This window comes from Bos javanicus, chromosome X (assembly GCF_032452875.1).
Source record: "Bos javanicus breed banteng chromosome X, ARS-OSU_banteng_1.0, whole genome shotgun sequence".
NCBI lineage: Eukaryota > Metazoa > Chordata > Mammalia > Artiodactyla > Bovidae > Bos > Bos javanicus.
In genome coordinates this window covers 82,374,026-82,392,113 of record NC_083897.1, presented here as the reverse complement: position 1 = coordinate 82,392,113, position 18,088 = coordinate 82,374,026, and the positions used below count along the sequence as shown (strand labels likewise).

The 18,088-nt window shown below is 48.5% G+C and overlaps 2 protein-coding genes across 5 annotated transcripts in view; one reads left to right on the top strand and one right to left on the bottom strand.

The window, feature by feature from the left end:
• EDA (ectodysplasin A) overlaps positions 1 to 6,228 on the top strand; it is a 396,087-nt gene extending 389,859 nt beyond the window's left edge. Inside the window, exons 7-8 of one of the 4 annotated variants that reach the window (XM_061409835.1) lie at positions 578 to 693; positions 2,342 to 6,228. In XM_061409835.1, coding sequence (XP_061265819.1) covers positions 578 to 693; positions 2,342 to 2,593 — 368 coding nt within the window. In that variant the 3' untranslated portion in view covers positions 2,594 to 6,228. Of the gene's footprint in view, positions 1 to 568; positions 700 to 2,341 lie in introns of all 4 variants that reach the window. The other 3 variants (XM_061409834.1, XM_061409832.1, XM_061409833.1) reach the window with 3 other exon arrangements.
• Positions 6,229 to 7,148: 920 nt separating this feature from the next.
• Positions 7,149 to 17,817, bottom strand: AWAT2 (acyl-CoA wax alcohol acyltransferase 2). The gene is made up of 7 exons (XM_061409836.1): positions 17,562 to 17,817; positions 10,313 to 10,423; positions 9,908 to 9,978; positions 9,458 to 9,662; positions 9,039 to 9,213; positions 8,073 to 8,272; positions 7,149 to 7,859 (listed from the first exon to the last, which is right to left on the bottom strand). Exons 1-7 carry the CDS (start codon positions 17,644 to 17,646, stop codon positions 7,705 to 7,707), a joined length of 1,002 nt encoding a protein of 333 aa, XP_061265820.1. The 5' UTR covers positions 17,647 to 17,817; the 3' UTR covers positions 7,149 to 7,704.
• Positions 17,818 to 18,088: the final 271 nt, after the last annotated feature.

Here is an 18,088-nt window from a genome sequence, read left to right as displayed (position 1 = left end):
CTGACTTAACCCTGATCCCTTAAGTTCTCTGAGTAGACAGATCCTTGGGCCAAGTGGTTTACTGGGGGCCCATGGAGACTTTCCAGAAAGAAATGAGTGTGGAGGAGCTATAAAAAGGAATCTGTTAAGGACAAGGAGAAATAGGGATTCAGGAGCTATGGCTGGTGAGATGAAATGGAATAATAAGACCTAGCCTGCCCCTCAGTGTCTGGATTTTGCCTATGCAGGTCTCAGAACAACAAAGAAAATAGGGCAGCATGCCCACCCTCTTCTTACCAACCACCCCCAATTCCAGTTGGAAGGTGTTGGTTAAAGATCCTTCCAGACAGAGAAGTCAGAAAAGGAAAGAGAAAGGACATACAGACCCCAGGGGCCTGAAGCAGGCCTGGCTGCCAATTTACAAACAGATCCCTTTCTCTGCTTCCAGATGTTCTTAACGTTTGGCCTCCTGGGCTCTCCGGGTTATATCGCAATGAGGGTGGGGGTTGTGTACAGTTTGATATTTGTTGTTTCTATTGCCCAGATGATTCTGACATGTACTGAGTGACTGCCGTTCTCTCATACTGAGATCTTTCAGGTGGAGTACTCAATGACTGGTCTCGCATCACCATGAACCCCAAGGTGTTTAAACTACACCCCCGCAGCGGGGAGTTGGAGGTACTGGTGGACGGCACCTACTTCATCTATAGTCAGGTAGAAGTGAGTACGGTCTCAGGCCTAACTCTTCTTATATCCAGAATGCAGATCCTTTGCATGCCACAGAGGGGCACTGTGGAGCCAGCCCAGACCAGCCAATGGCTGAAATCCTTGGGGGGGCGGGGGGGGGCGGCGGGGGCGTGGAGGGAAGACCCACTCTGGGAGGGAGTTGAAAGTCTTAGCCAGATGTGATTGAAAACTGAAAAGAGGCCCCTCCCACACCCTGCCATCCGATCCCCTCCTGCAGGGCCCCAGGCCCTAGCTTCCCCACTGAGCTGTTTGGTTCTACTGCCAAAACCGAACTCTGTCTCAGTATATTCTTTAAAAGTCAGTTCCAGGGTTGCTGAGAACCCCTCCCTCCCCACACCACTGGCTTTATAATGAAGAGTGCTCTTCCGGACTTTATCTCCACCTCAGAAAAATTTCTAATAGTGTGGCTCCTCAGAGCTAGAGGTTAATGAGGGTGAATGAGGTGAATGCAGAGGCTTCTGTGGGGTGAGGGGCAAGCAGGCAGATAGGCAGAAAGACAACAAAGCCAGCAAGAAGGGTCTCCCAGGAGAGTAGTCAGAGAAGGTGGGTCCTTGAGCATTTGCTGAGCCCACCAAACATCCTGACACAGCTTGGTTCCTGACCCAAAGATCAGTCCTAACACCTGAATGCACTGCTGCCTCCTAAACAGTCTATGAAGGGAGCAACCTTTCTTAGAGTCATTTAGGGTGACAGATGGGTGTCCCAAAGCCCAGGGGTATGATCCCAGTGTCCTATGGGACATTTGTCCTAAGTGCCATTTGATGTGGGGCGGGGATCAAAGCTTGGGGTGGGGTGTGATGGATAAGGTAGTGATGAAGAGAAAAATTAATCCTCTGGGCCTGCCCTGGGTTAGAATGGGGGGTAGGCTCAGGCCTTGGACCCCACGCAAATTGGGAAAATCCCCTGGATGTCATGCCACTGAACGTAGCTTAGCACTTCTTCTGTTCACCAAGTAAAGTTAGTTTGCCCTTCCACATTCTTTATCTCATTTGTGACGGATCGCTCTCCATCTCTCTGGACCTGTTCTTCTATCAGTAGACGAGAGGACCAAGGGGCACTGGGAGAATTGTTGAGAATTCAGCAGCAGGGAACGGGGGCTACAAGCAGAAAGAACTGAAGAACCCACAAATTGCTCCTGCGCCCTCTTAGGGGAATCAATGACTTCTAAGTTTATCTACAAATAGTTCCTGGGGCTAGAAATCGAAAATTGATTCATAGTCATTTGTGTCTGCAGCACTGATCGAGCTCCTAGTGTGTGAGGAGAACTGTGCTTCACACTAGGGCCAAAGAGAGCAGCCGGCGGGGGTAGGGAGCTAGGGGAGATAAAGGGATGAATGAGGCGTGGCACGTTCACCTTGCAGAGTGTCCCCCCGCCATGTGCTATTGAAAGGAAGGTTTCCAGCCCCCTCAGCCCAATGGAGGGGAGGCTGGACAGTGAATAAGCCTGTCGCCCCACCTGTCCTGTTGTCTGACTAGCGTGTCTTCAGGTGGTACTGCTCCCTTCACGAGGCACAGTGGCAACTCGCATGAGTGGGTCCTGTCTACTGGTCACCAGGGAGGGCCCCACCCTCTCCTTCTGCTCGCCCCCAATCCCTTCTTGTTGCCTCTCCCCCAGGTATACTACATCAACTTCACTGACTTCGCCAGCTATGAGGTGGTGGTGGACGAGAAACCCTTCCTGCAGTGCACCCGCAGTATTGAGACAGGCAAAACCAACTACAACACTTGTTATACAGCAGGTGTCTGCCTCCTCAAAGCCCGGCAGAAGATCGCCGTGAAGATGGTGCACGCTGACATCTCTATCAACATGAGCAAGCACACCACCTTCTTCGGGGCCATCAGGCTGGGCGAGGCCCCTGCATCCTAGATCCCTCCAACCTCGTTTTGCCCCTGCCCATGTCCCTACCCCAGGTTAGGGAGCTAAGTCTCCCAGAACCTCTAAGTGCTGCTGTGGAATGAGGTATGTGGGTGTCACAGCCGCAGAGAAAAATTTCCCAGTGCTATTTATTCCCCAGTAATTCCAAGATGACAAGGCCAACTTGACTTTCCAGATTGACCTGGAGTGAACAGGACAGTTGATGAAGCCCCAGGGTTGGCGTGAAGCAGAACCTTCCTCCTTGGCTCCCCATTGACTGCTTCTAGCATGACTACAACCTCAAGGTCCCTGGTGTCATTCTGTTGCACTAAAGTGAGGGGCTTGGGCAGCAGGCGAGAAGTAGCAACAGTACAGCCCAAACTGTGGGGCAAGCCTTTGACCTCGAAGGGTACATGTGGGGTAGGATGGTAACGTTGCAGCCTAAGGAAAGGGGCAAGGAAGGAAATGCAGGTGCTTGTTACAGAAACCAGGGCAGAAGCCTGCCAGATGGTCTTCCCACTCTCACTGATCCGTGTGCCAGCAGTTGGCAGGGCTTTGGGGAGAGGTTTGCTTTTCCTTGAAGCAGTTGCAGGGCATGGCCATACACCTGCCTGTATAAGAACCAGAGGCCATGCTTGGGGCCACGTGTCTTTCACTTTGTTTACACCTGTGCTCCAAGCTCAGAAAACTGCCCGGGTGCCTGCACAATTGCCCCTTTCCCAGCCTGGTAAGAACTCCCATTTTTTTCCCTCGCCAGAGCCTACCTCTGTCTGAGACTGGTGCCTATCCCGGGACCTGTGTTTGTGCGAGTCTGAGATACTCTTTAGATTACCTGGGCACAAAAAGGAAGTTATCCATGTATTAAGCAGCACAAATATTCATCTAGTCCGAGTTATGTCTGGGGACAAAGAGTTGGACTGGATGACCTCCAAAAGTGCCTTCAAATTCTAGTATCTAGGCAGCTGCCATGCTAGCCTACTAAAATTCCCAAACCCTAGACTGACCCTGGGTATCAGCAAGGCAGAGCTTTTTATCAGACCCAGAAAGGGTAAGAGCTGGGGATAGGACAGGATTTTCTTCAAGTGTATTGCAATCCAAGTGGTCATTAGCATAGACCTTGTCTGAAAGGACAACAACTGATGCCCTACTAATCACATACCACCCGCTTTCTTCTCTCTGGCTCCAGAAAACCACAGCACAGAAGAGTCACCATAGATTCCAGTGCTGCTTCCCTGAATCCAGGCTCAAGAGGAGGCAGTGTCTAGGCAATGGGCAGGCTTGCGCCCTCTAGTCAGGCCCAAAGACCTCTTTCCCCCACCCTCAAGCTTCCCATCGAATCATGATAGGATCATTCAAGGGTCTTATTTCTAACTGTCTGGGCCCAGTCTGGGTGCTGGGTCTGTAGCCCAAAGCTGAGAGAGCCAGTCTTGTAGAATCTGCTACTTTTACTCCTGGAACAAATTTCCTTTTGCAGAGAAAGGGAGTAAGATCCTTCAGCAGCTGAAATCCACCAAGAACAACAGGTACTCATTTCCCTGCTGTGCCTTCGTTTTTTAAGAAACTATGCTGCTTGGCCCTTCAAGAATCAGAGCAAGAGGGAGTGAGCTACTCCCCCATTATCTGGTTGCTAATGATAGTCTTCCCACCCCAGATGAGGCAAGCTTGAGGCATGTTTGACCCCAGATCCTATAAAGTGCCTTAGACAGTCCTCAGTTAGCAGAATCTGATGAGAACCTCTCCTTAAAGTTTGTGTTTTCTCTATCTCCATTGATAATATTACCAACCCTATCATTTAGACGAAGCTCAGAGGTTGAGTGCTTTGAGCAAGATCTCACCCAACTTAAGTCATACCTGGGGCTTTCAACCAGGTCTGACTGTGAAGCTCTTCTGTTCTTCCCCAGTGTTGTTTTGAATTTAGAATACAAGAGAGAACCAATCAAAATGGTAATATGGACCCCAAATCCTTGAGGAATCTAGGGAGAAACGCAGAGAGGCTCATTTTCGTTCCTTGATGGTAATGCCTTTTCTCTTGACTGCCAAGGGCTCTGGGACAAAAGAGTCGGCCATTTCTTTGGGAAACTCCCATCAGCCTTAGAGCTTTTGTATTCAGAAGAATCGTCTTGGTAGCGTGCCCAAGCAGCAGGCCTCCAGTACCCACAGAACAGATACCCTTTGTGTTCTTTCATCCAATGAAACAACCAACCAGTGAACCAACCACTGTGCATGGGGCCCCTCCTGTGGACAAGGGCCTCCTCTGGTTACCCTTCAGACAAGTTACAGGAGCCAGTCACTTCCCACAGCTACAGAGTGACTCCTTATCTCTTTCTGCCATACCACAGAGACCTCTGTATTACCAGGATCTCTCAGGGATGCAAAGAAAACCCAAGAGAGGTCTGGATGAGACGAGGGAAGCAAAAGACTTCCTAATTGTGCCACTAAAGGGCATTCTGACACCAACCCTCTTCTCTAGGTATGGAGGGGATTAGAGGGAAAATGGGATTCACACAGGACTCTTATTCATTGTGACCCTTCAAATACAGCTCTGGAGGGAGTGGGGTGATGAGGGAAGCAAGAGGTAGCTGGGGAGCCCTGTTGCTGCAAAGTTATTGAAGTCATTTACTCTTAAGAGAATGTGGAGCTAGATTCACCCCTTGGAATTACACCAACATGGCTTTAGAAAGCTGAGGCTAGCACGGAGGATGGGATGAGGACATTTGTGAGCAAGCGGATGACAGAGGTTTGAAGGAGAATTGCATAGTGGGGGCTTTGCCAGCTGCTCCAGCTCCAACAGCCAAAGCTGGCACAAAAGGCAGCTGTTGGGGACCCCCTTCATCCATCCTGAGCCAAATCTCTTTTGATGAGCAATAAAGGGCTAGGAACCCTGAAGGTGAACAAAGAGTTTGAGCCATGTGTGAATACGTGTGTTTTATGTAACTTCTGGTGGATGCAAATAGATTCAGAGAAATTAAGAACTCAAGAGGCCCTTAGAAGTAATCTAGCCCAACCTACCTTCTACCCTACCCATGTGGAAAACTGAGGTCCAGAGTGGGAAGGTGACCTTCCTGAGGTGTGGGGGCCCCAACCTCCAGACTCAGCAAGGTGAGGGAGGCACAGTCCGTGTCCCACACAGCCCCCTTCTTTCTGCAACCCACAGACTCAAGTCTGGAAGTGCTTGGCCCCCTTCCAGAGCCTGGTCAGGCAGGGAATGCGTGGCCACAGCCTTTGTCAAAGTGCTTCCTTCCCCAGGGCACTTCCCCCAGCTTCTGCCTCAGGATGGAAGCCTCTGGACAGGCCCAACTGCAGGGAGTCCTGGCGCTACCTCAGGACTCCCTCCTGCCTGAAGTCTAACCTAGGCCATGTGAGCACAAAAAAGAACTGGATTTTTTCCTTGTAATCCATTTTAGGGCTCTCTCCAAGTGGAGTTGGGATATGTCATTTCTTTAGTCAGAAAGCTTCCAGCTGGGATGGGAGAAGGGCTGCATGGTGAGGGTGGCCTGGAGCAGGCCCGATGCTGCTTTGGGGATCAGCATCCAGTGTGAGATACTGTGTATATAAACTATACATAATGTATATAAACCGGGATGTAAGTTTGTGTAAATTAATGGTTTATTCTTTGCAAATAAAGCTTTTTCCCCTTGTTCTTAAAATCAGCTTGAGCACGTCCTACCTGCTAGGTGCCTTTTGGAGGGCTTGGGGTGGCTTGTGGGATCTTAGTTCCCTGACCAGGACTGAACCTGTGCCCTCAGCAGGTTCCTGAAAGCCTGGAATCCTAACCCCTGGACCACCAGGGAATTCCACTACATGCTTCTTTGACACCACACATGAACTTGGAGAAGAACTGAGGCACCCATTTCAGAAGGGGCAGCAGAAGCAAGGTGGTCTGAGTTTCCTGTCAGAACATCCCATATCCTCTCTGTGCCCCAGCCCACATGCACCCATCCCCATCACCTGGGTCTTTTCCTGTAACCACATGTCCAGTAGGCTAGGGGTCATGCAAAAACGAACATTTTCCTGAGGTGAAGACACAGCAGGGAGTCACCCTCAGCTTGAGACTCTGACTTTTGTAACATTCTTCAGGCCTGGGCCCAAAACAGCTTGGGTAGATCCAGCCTCCAGCTCCCCATGACGTATCACTCATTTTGCAGATGAGACCAACATTAAAGAGTTAAAGTAGCTCCCCAAGCTCATCCAACTATAAAGGTTACTTAAACTTTCAAACAACTGTTGACAAGATCCTACAGTGTCAACTTTCTTCTTTAAAAATTAGGAATTTCCCTGGCTGTCCAGTGGTTAAGACTCCTCACTTGCAGTGCAGGGGGCACGGGTTTGATCTCTGGTAAGAGAACTAAAATCCCATGGGCTGAGTGGCAAACAAATGAAAAATAAAATAGACAAACTTGAAAAAATAACAATAAAAATAGATTAGAATGTTTTTAATTGGATAAACTTTATTCTAAACATTGAGATGTCATAACATGTAGGGCATTGTTTGCTCAGGGATAAGAAGTGGGCAGAATAATTTGTGGAGCTCTCCAGTATGCAAAGTTCAATCACATTCAGTATTATCCCACCAACCTTTGAAGTAAGCACTGGAGGAACTATTTGTCTCATTTTACAGATGAGGAAACAGAGAAGACTGGTTGTTTCAAGTCATAGGGTTTGAAGGTGGAGAGGCCTGAATTCAAAGCCCACTGGACATCAAGGCCACTGGTCCTGAGAAGCCTTGATGCCAGAAGATAGGGCTGCTTAAGAGCTAAAGGGAAAGAGACAAGAGCAGGGGTCCTAGGGAACAGGCTGGTTGGGGCACAGACAGTATCAGAGGTGGGCTTTTTATTCTCTTCTCAGTTCTGATGCTGAGTGAGTGCATGTGAGGGAGGTTTCAGGACACCTCTCCCCAGGGCCTTCCCTGCCTTTGGGGTCATCTCCTTGTAACCCCAAGGTAAAGTCAGAGAAGAGCTCGAAGGAGAGAAATGAAGGAGGAAGAGGGATGCAGAAAACAGCCAAGCAGGCACCCACACACACAAAGCCGTCACTCCAAGGACTGACCAAGTAAGGAGCAGGAGTCATACAAAAGTCCTGTTGCTACACCTTCCAACCAGGCTGAGAGGCCGTGGGGGTGTCTGTCAAGTTACCACCAGCTCTTGGGCCTCTGAGAAGCCAAACTTGGTCTTGTGCTGGTCAAACAGTTGGCGCAGGGCATCCACATAGATTGCGTGGTATTTAGCCACCGTCTTCTTGCTTGGGTTCTCAATCTTGGGCAGTGGTAGAGGCTTCCCAACTGCCAGGGGAGATGGAGAAGTTAGAGGGAAAAGCATCAGAGTGGCTCACTCCTCAGAATGGGCCTCCAGCCCAGGTTCTCCCCCATGCTTCCCCCTACCCTACACACATCCTGGCCAGCCTCCCTGCCTCTGAACACGGCCAGAGCCAAGGTCTAGCATTGGAACCAGATCCTGTGTCCTAGACGTGGCTGCCAGCTGAAGGGCCCACTTACCAATGGTGGTAACAGGCTGAGCGTAGGGCAGAAAGCCCAGGGAGTTCTCAGTGAAGCCACGCCCATAGAAAGCACAAGGGTAGATGTGCACCATACTCTGGAACCACTTCTGGAAGCGATTGATGAAGCCCCCTGGGGTGAAAGTGTACTGATTGTAGAGTTCTGTCTCCCCAAAGGAGTAGGCTGGGATTAGAGCCACCCTGAAAAAGAAAAGCATGTTCTCTGATGGTTAGGAATGTAGGCTGACCACCAGTGCCCCCTAGGTCTCCTTGTAAGTTCCTTCAGCCCTTAACCCAGCTAGGCCCAGGTCCAAACTAAGTGGAAGCAATGCGTGGTCTACCCAAGGCTGCCTGCGAGCTAAGGGAAGCGAGCCCCACTGTGTGTGTGTTAGTCGCTCTGTCATGTCCAACTCTTTGTGATCCCACAGACTGTACCCGCCAGGCTTCTCTGTCCATGGGATTCTCCAGGCAAGAATACCGGAATGGGTGCCATTCCCTTCTCCAGGGGATCAACCTGACCCAGGGATCGAACCTGGGTCTCCCGTATCATAGGCAGATTTCTTACCATCTGAGCCACCAGGTAAGCCCCAGCGAGTCCCAGACCCTCCTGTAAACCCACATTGTCCGAGACACTGGAAGCTAGGAGCCAAGGGCCATTTCTTTTTGGTTTCTTCCCTTTCACCCACATGGAAATTTTGGCTTTCTCTGACATACAGTTGCAGCCAGTCACCTTTTTAGAGAGACTGGTCCAGATGAGATGCTAGTCTGAGGCAGATAAGGTTCCAGGCTGGCCTGCTGGCCTTTCTTCAGAAGCAGAAATGCCTCTAGAACCTGACACAGCCTCTATTCCACAACAGAAGCAACTTTATGCCTCCCTCTTTAAATATCATTTCCTCAAAACCTCTTCCTCCTTCCCTGCTGGGCTTTTGGATCTCCTCTCCCCAGTCTGGACCAGGAGTGTCCTTACCCGTGCTGAAGGGCCGTGCGTACGAAGCCAGTGCGGCCCTTCAGGAACAGAGTGGTAGATCCAGGCAGGCTATATTTGCACTCAGCCAGGCCGCCAACCACCACAATCAGCATGTTGCCTGTGCCTCTACGGGTAAGCAGGAAGTCCATGGAGGATTGGCTCACAGAGCAGGCCCCTGGTAGGCAGGAAAAACCAAAAGATCATTGGTGACCTGCTAAACCTCCTAACTTTCCTCCCTACTTCTTCTAAGGTGGGGAGAACCCTCTTTAGGAAAGGGCTCTTTTAGGCAGCTGAGCCTAAAGTAGCTTTTCAGACCAGAGGGGATCACAGAGCCGGCCTTGTTCTCACCTATTTACCCAATACTTCTCTCTCAGGCAGCCATGTATTTCTTCGGCTTTCCATCCCAGGAGCCAACTCACCTGTAGACATGATATATTCTCTGAGGAAAGGCACCCAGAAAAAGGCCCCCAGTGTGAGGACATAAGGAGTGATGCCAGGAAATGTCTTGGAGAAGCCTGACATCTCTGTGGCAAAGTGGCCAAACCATGAATGGGACAAGAGCCCATGAGGGTGGCAGGCGACGATATAGTTGAGGCTGGGGGAGAGATCATGAGTCTTCAGAAGCTGTGGAGGAAAGTGGAGTCAAGAAAGATATAGCCAGGGAAGAGTTCCTCTCTTTCGGCCAGAGACCTAGAAAGGAAAGGGCTGTCATGTCTGGCCGTGCAGATGAGGTAACACAAGACTCTGGGGAGCTTCATTCACATGGGCCTCAATGTGAATTATGCCCCCGCCCCCTGCCCTGCCTCAGCTGCTGCCACAGGGAGTCAGGGCTGGGCCTGGGGCCCAAGTGGGGATCTGGGACTCCTCACCTTGAGTGGGAAGTAGTCACAGTACTGCTTCCACAGGCACCATTTCCTCACGCAGTTAAACCGGCGGCCACCTGAAAACAAAGCTGATGGAGCTGAGCTTTGTCCACCCTGTTATCTCTGGGTGCCCTCAGCCCTTACCGTGTCCTGCCCCCTTAAGTGACAACCAGGCTGGGAATGAACTTCAGGGCCTGTTTGGGACAGCCCTAGCTCTCTGCTGTGCTAGCCGCCCCTCCCCCGCCCACTCCAGTTCCCACCTGGGCCTCACTTGGCACCTTGAAAAGACCCCTTCCCTCACCTCCAGCCCAGACAAGGTCAGGCTGAAGGGCTGCCAGGGAATTGGCAGGAGTATAAGGAGAGAAAGAAAGAGCATGTGGCGAGTGGCAACAGCCCTTCCAGGGCCCTCACCTCTCTCAGGGGTCTTCCAGTCAAAAGCCAGCCAGGTAAGCATGAGCACGGTAACGGGCCAGTACGGCGTGAACACCACCAGGTAGAGGTTGACGGCGATCACGGTGATCACTGGAGGGAGCCCAGGCCAGAGTCAATGAACTGCGAACAGAGCCTCACACTTGCCCTCCCTCTGGGGCTATGTCTACCGCAAGGTCACAAGCACTCTCAGCCAGGCTCACATTACCATCTTACTTCCTCACCCCAGCACATGCCTGCGTGCCCAGAGCCCCAGCATCTGCCCTAGCCTTGGGAACTTGTTTTGAGTCTAGGAGACAAGGTGTTTTCCTCCCTCGCTGTGCTCCGTGCAGTCAGCCCTCTCCCCCCAGGGCCTGCACCAGCAGCACTCTGGGCTGCAGTCAGTGGCAGGGAGTCAGTGGTGGGTCTCCCTGATTTGGCCACCAGAATTTAGGAGTCCTGGAGAGACAGAGCCAGGAATAGTCTTCCTCCAACTCACATTTTTCTCTCCGTATCATCTCTGAGAAGGTGAACAGAATGCCAGAGAAAGAGGATGATAACCTTCAGCCAGGTTGGGAGCATGCAAGTTGGCAAACAAGAAACAAAGGAGACTGTACCAGAATACAGTATGGACCATGCTGAGCTCGAACAAGATAGGAACAATGTAGGTTAGAGTAGTTAGGACAGACTTCATGGAGATGAGTCACAGGGAGCCATGCTCAGGATTCTTACTGGACTCATTTTTTAAAATAACTGTGAATAAGACAGCGAGAGAAAGGGGGTCAAAAGAAAGGTTAGAAAAGACATGAAACACTCATAATTGAACATGGCAGAATGAACACAAGTTTTATCGTGACTCCTTGCTGCAGCCTCATGAAAATTATCACAGGATGTTTTAAAAAATAGAGATTCTGCAAGGAAAAAGAGAATCAGAGAGATGCCAAAAGTGACTGAACGCTGTCAGCAAAATGTTTGCCTGCTAGACAGTGGGCAGAGGAGGGATTAACTGACTGAGAACAAGAAAGTTGAAATGTGATTACTTGTGAGGGGGAGTGTCTACAAGAGTAAGCCTGTTTGTACTAGAGAATCTAGAAAAGACTCAGAATTTGCAAACACCAGGTATTAGAAAAAGCAGATGTAACAGGGCTTGATGGAAAATGTATCAAAGAAGTAGTTAAAACCCCAGACCTCTTCTCCTTCACTATACAGCTGGGCCATGGGAGCATTGTTCTCTGAAATAAAATTAACCAAAGAGACTCTAGACTCAGATACTTACACTAGACATAGCTAGGATATTCTATATGCAGCCAAATTATTAATCAAGTATGAAGAGAGAATAAAGACAATTTCAGACATATAGTCAGAGAGTTTGTTTCCCACATCCCTTTCTCAGGAAACTAGTGGAGGATGTGCTCCACAAAAATGAGGGAGTAAAGCAAGACAGAGGATAGCATGGGATCCAGGTAAAAAGAAATCCAACAAAGGAAGGAAGTGAGCAGGGCCAGGAATAGAGTGAGGAGAGCATGGCACCCAGGGCACAAAACTCAAGGAGACATTCACTCTCGGGGTCAGGCAAATACTGACCCAACACTTGCACAGCGCTGAGCATGAACACCTTCTTAGACTGTGCACCCAGGGTGCCTCACGGGTCCTGGAGGTGACAGTGGTGCATGAGACTGGACTGTAACAGGAGGATGCTGGACTCCACCAGCGAGGTCCTCAAGGAATAAAAAATGCTGGTGGTGAAGGAGAGGAAATGTGTAGATTCCTGACGTGTTTGTGGAGAGTTTGGGGATGAATTCTTGATAACTGATAGATAACTAAGAGATAACTAAAATTTAAAATGAGGCAATTAACCAATCAAAAAATGTTCAGGATATCTAGACATTTCTCCAAAGAAGACATACAGATGGCCAAAAAACACATGAAAAGATGTTTAATATCACTAGTTATTAGAGAAATACAAATCAAAACTACAATGAAGTATCATCTCACACCAGTCAGAATGGCCATCATCAAGAAATCTATGAACAATAAATGCGAGAGGGGATGTGGAGAAAAAGGAACCCTTTTGCACTATTGGTGGGAAGGTAAATTGGTGCAACCACTATGGAGAACCGTGTGGAAGCTCCTTAAAAAACTAAAAGTAGAAGTGCCATATGATCCAGCAATTCTACTCCTGGGCATACATCTGAAGAGACACATGGTCTGAAAGGCTACGTGCACCTCAGTGTTCATTGCAGCACTGTTTACAATGGCCAAGACATGGAAGCAACCTAAATGTCCATTGACAGGGGAATGGAGAGCAACGATGTGGTACGTATGTGGAATGGAACGTTACTGAGTCATAAAAAGAATGAAATAATACCATCTGTAACAACATGGAAGGACCTGGAGTTCTCATACTAAGTGAAGTAAGTCACACAAAGACAAATACCATATGACTTCACTCATATGCAGAACCTAAGTTTTAAAAACTGATATAAATGAATTTATTTACAAGGAAGACTCACAGATTTCAAAAACAAACTTGTGGTGATCAAAAGAGAAATATGGATGGGGAGAATGGATAGATTAGGACCTTGGGATTAATATATACACTACTATATATAAAATGGATAACCAACAAGGATCTACTGAATACCACATGGAACTCTACTTAATATTCTGTAGTAGCCTATATGTGCAAATGAATCTGAAAAAGAATGAATATATGTATAACTGAATCACTTTGCTGTACACCTGAAACTAAACATAGTAAATCATCTATACTCCAACAAATTTTTAAATAAAAAATAAAGGTAAAAAAATAAAATGAAGCAATTATGAATTCCAGAGAAAACAAGAAGTTGCACAAGAAAGGAAGTATAATCATAGTGCACTAAATAGCTGGTCTATGGAGAAGATTTACTAGTCATAGTTAGAGGTTTAAATAAAACAACCTAGGTGGTTATGGGGGAAAAGGCATATATTGAGCTGAAATCTAATGTTCCATATTAGGAAGTCAGTGATACTATCTAAAATTGTTACATTGGAAAATAGTAATATTTAGACATTTTAAATAGTAAAGTTTAGACATATGGAGGTAAATACCTGAAAAAAAGAGCTAACAAAGTTGAGAATAGCTGCCTATAGGGAACATATCTAAGCGTGGAGCAAAGGCCAGCACTTTCAGGTTTTGATATACTCCTTACAAAACTAGGGCTTCCCTGGTGGCTCAGAGGTTAAAGCATCTGCCTGCAATGCAGGAGACCTGGGTTCATCAGGAAGATCCCCCTGGAGAAGGAAATGGCAACCCACTCCAGTATTCTTGCCTGGAGAACCCCATGAACAGAGGAGCCTGGTGGGCTACAGTCCATGGGGTCGCAAAGAGTCGGACACGACTGAGTGACTTCACTTTACAAAACTACTTGACTTTCTCAAAAAATAAAGAGAGGCATGGGTATAGTCCAGAAGAGATTTGTTTCTTTTAGGCTTTGCTTGAACCCAGACAGTGTTGGGGATATCTTGGGAGGCAGTGCAGCTTCAGGTGGTGACACGCATGAGAATGACCACAAACAAGACTTTGAGCTTCACACTGGCAAAGTGGGGATAGCAACACCAGCTCCGCCTTATCTTCCTCACAGACTTCGTGTGATGGTCTTGTCTCAAGGTCATCAGGGTCCAAACGGATATGATTCCATTGCAGATTCATAGGGTGAAGAGCTGGGAAAGCTTTGATGGACAAGCACTGGAACCATCACCTCCTGGGAGCCCAGGCCCAACACTCTTCTGTCCCAGGCTCACTCTCCATATAGCCCGAAGTCAGGCTCTAATTAAGAGCCCTCGAGGAAGCTTCTCTCTGTCCTCACCCTGCTTTCACCCACTCTCCTCCTTCTCTGTTCCGCCTGCTCCACTAGCTCACACTGATCCCTGAACCCTCAGTCTCGCCTCCTCCCTTTCTCTCTCCCACATCTGATCATCAAGTCCTATGAACTCTACTCCAATTTCTTGAATGCCTCTTCCCCCCTTCACAATTATGACTGGTCTGGGCCAAATCACCACAATCTCTGACCTGAATTAGAATGACAGTCTCTTCCTATAATCAGTTTGGTACCCAAAGCTGTAATGATCTCTCAAAACCACCAATCTGATGCCATTGCCCTGTGCCCAACCCAGTCATGGCTCCCATGGCCTTCAGGAAAAAGTCCAAACACTTCCTTGATTGACAAACCCTGCACAATCTGTCCCCTGCCTCTTTTGCCGGTCTCCTCTGTCTTCCCTCTCCCACTCTTTCATCCTTTCATTCAATATTTATTGAGCATCAGTTCTGCTGCTCTTAGCCCCTCATCCCACTTAACCACTGGCAGCTTCTTGAATGCTTTACACTCTCCCCTCATCTCAGCTATTGCTCACTCTCTGCCCTGAACATTCTTGCTTCTTCATCTATCTCTTACATGTCCTCTAAGAGTCAACTCAAATTTAATAGAAAAATGGACAAAAGTCATGAATGAGCTGTTAACAGAGAAAGAAATGCTAATTGCTAATAAATACATAAGAATACTTGGTAATTATCAAAGTTGAAAGTAAGGCTCATTGTTGTTTACACCTGTCACTCTGGTGGTGGCAGAAAGGAGTGTGCATGAGACCTGATCCCTTTCCTGCTCACTCAGTGGTCATCTCTGAAGCCACATTTTTCAGCATCACAGTTTTGAGGTACCTCCAACAGCCTGGACATTTTCATCCACAGAGAGCAGAGACTCCCACCAACCTGTGTTGGGTGTTTAACATAAACAAGAAATAATCATTTGTTGAGTTAAGCCACTAAGATTTCCACATTAGTTGGTTACCATAGCATACATGGGCCAGTCCAATTATTCCACTGTCACATGTCCATTTTACAAATGAAGAAAACAAGACTCAGAGAAGATCAATAAACTGCTCAAGGAGCACAGATAGTAAGGAGTAGAGCTGTGATTCAAAAACAGGCAGTCTGACTCAGAGACTATGTTTTTCACATCCCTGTTTTTTTGCATCCTGGCTGTATGTGTGTGTGTACAGGCATGGTGGTGGTGGTGGTTTAATCACTAAGTCGTGTCTGACTTGCAAGCCCATGGACCGTAGCCTACCAGGCTCCTTTGTTCATGGGATTTACCAGGCAAGAACACTGGAGTGGGTTGCCATTTCCTTCTCCAGGGGATTTTCCCGACCCAGGGATCGAACCCAAGTCTCCTGCATTGCAGGCAGTCTCCTGCTTTTCAGGTGGATTCTTTACAGACTGAGCCACCAGGAAAGCCCTGCATGTGGTGAAATATATATATATATATATATATATATATTCACACACACATATGTATATCCATAATTTCTGGCTGTGTGCTTAGTCACTGTAGCCCAGTAGGCTCCTCTGTTCATGGGGATTCTCCAGGCAAGAATACTGGAGTGGGTTGCCATGCCCTCCTCCAAGGAATATTCCCAACCCAGGACTTGAATCCAGGTCTCCCGCATTACAGGTGAATTCTTTAGAAACTGAACCACCAGGGAAGCCCCAATTTCTGTCTATAGACACACAAACTGTTAACAGTGGTTACCTCTAAGGAGTAACATCCTAGACTAGAGTGAGAAAGGGGAGCTACCAGCCTAGAGGTTCCATCCCCTAGGCTGGCCTGGGCTGTCCATACTGGTCATACTTCTTCCCCTAATATAGTGTAGCTCCTAGGCCATGGGAACACGGTGGCAGTGAGGGGAGGGGGTGCTAATGAGGCAAATCTGTGGAGATAGGACAAGAACTCAAGAAATGGGACTCAGCCCTTCCTGAGGAAAGGCCCCCAAGGACTGGGTCACATGGAAGGAGATTGAGAAGCCCAGCTGGGGCCCTGGTCCTCAATAAGAGGTCATTTGCAGCGGACTTTTCTCCCCTTTCAGTCAGAAATTTGTACATACAATGAAGGCCTAGCTTCCTCCTTCCTCTCTGGCCTAACATATACACTACAGCCACGTCCATATCTAGCCTCCCAATCAGCAGTAAATAAGGAGATGCAGGTGGTAGGGACAGGAATTCATAGGCCAAAATCAGGCCCTTCTGGACTCAGGCACAGGCCAGCTCCTCCATTTTCTAGCTGTCCAATCTTGGATGGACCATTTAGATGGCATGTACCTCAGCCTCTGTATCTGTACAATGGAGATGATAGCCACGTTAGGTGGTTAGAACAGTGCCTGGTATGGGGGTAAAAAGCGCAACAGATGTTAGCTAATACTATATTAGTTAAGCTATCAATATGTGTGTGTGTAGCTATTAGTGTGTATTATTATGCATGATAATAACTTCTGCCTTATAAGGCTGGCAGGAGGCTAAAATGAAACCATAAGTTTCATTTTATGAAAATGCCTGGCACTAAGTAAGTAGCTGGTTCATATGACTTTCTTTCTCCTGGCCTCTTCTAGCTCTGATTGCCCATCATTCCTAGGTTAACACTGCTTTTCTTCTCTTAGCATTCAGGGGTCCTGGTACTCACCCCAGGCAGGCCTCTGAGCCCCCCAGTCCCTGTTCTTTAGCCCACTCTCCCTATTGACCAGGAAGCCCCAAGCTCCCAAGGTCCACCTGCATTCTTCCTTCTCAGATATCTTCCAAGTAGGGGCATTTAGTTCATCCCCTTGCTTCCAGCCAATACTCACCTAAACCACTTAAAAATGAGAGTTTTGTTCCAGGCCCCTTCCCATAGGGATGGTCTGCATCAGCACCTAAAGCACCATAGCCAGCAACTAAGTAACTTTCACAAAGGATTTGTAGGGTGGGTAGAGTGAAAAATAGATGGATAAATGGATGAATTCTTTCAGACAAGAGATTTTCAGAGCTCCCTCTGCCACCAAGACAACTGTCTTGCACCGATGGTCCGCTCAGGTCCCTGCGGTCACAGCTATGCCCATTTCCTTGGCAGGCCTCAGTGGAACTGCTCCCCATCTTTCCCAAACATGCCTTCTAGGACCCACTGATGACCCAGGAGGGCTCACCACACATAACAGCCACAAGTGTGGCTCACACACATGTGCACACACATTCCTGCACAAGTGTGCACCCAGACCCACATGCACACTCACAGATTCCACAAGGACTGTGTCCAAGCATGTCAAGATGGAGGCTGGGGTGGCCAACTGTCCTTATTCACCTGAAACAACCCTGGTTTCAGCATCCAAAGTCCTGCTAAAACCTATAACCTCTCAGTCCCAGGCAAACCAGGACATCTGGTCACCCTGCCAAAGGCTGAAGACTCACCGATAACAAAGGCACTAAGGGCCCACTGGAAAATAGCAAAGACCTCCAGGGAGATCTTGAGGTCCTTCTTGGAAGGCAAAACCATTATGCCCAGGGTCCCTGTGACTCCAGGTAGGTGCTGTTCAGCTGTCCAGCCCCGATTGCTCAGGGACCAGTGGTGTTTCCTTTCTTTGTGCTTTACTTTTCAGTCCCTGCCTAGTCTCCACCCCTACCCCCGGGACAGGACCAAGAGACAACATGCTGCCTCAGCTTGTCCAGTTCCTTCCAGCCATCTACCCACCTGTACTTTTACCCACTTGGGCAAGGGCCGGGCTGAGATTGTGACACCCTCTTGCACACCTGTGTAGAGAAGTGTAGATGGAGCTCAGGTGTGGGATGTGAGTGGAGGTGGGGGTGGGGCTGCTGAGAGGCCTCCAGGGCCAGTGTGGATAGGTGAGAGCGGTCAAGGAAGAACGCAAGGCACACGCGGCACCTGTAGCCTGCATTTCTGTTTGTGAGGCCCAGAGGTTTATGGTCTCTCAGTGACA

Excerpts from the sequence above, each read along its gene's own strand:
- AWAT2 (XM_061409836.1), bottom strand. The coding sequence starts at position 17,646 with ATGGTTTTGCCTTCCAAGAAGGACCTCAAGATCTCCCTGGAGGTCTTT. Across the intron at positions 9,979-10,312 it reads CTGGAAGACCCCTGAGAGAG|GTGGCCGCCGGTTTAACTGC; the intron begins GTGAGGGCCCTG and ends CTTTGTTTTCAG. Across the intron at positions 7,860-8,072 it reads TCAGCCTGTTACCACCATTG|TTGGGAAGCCTCTACCACTG; the intron begins GTAAGTGGGCCC and ends CTCCCCTGGCAG.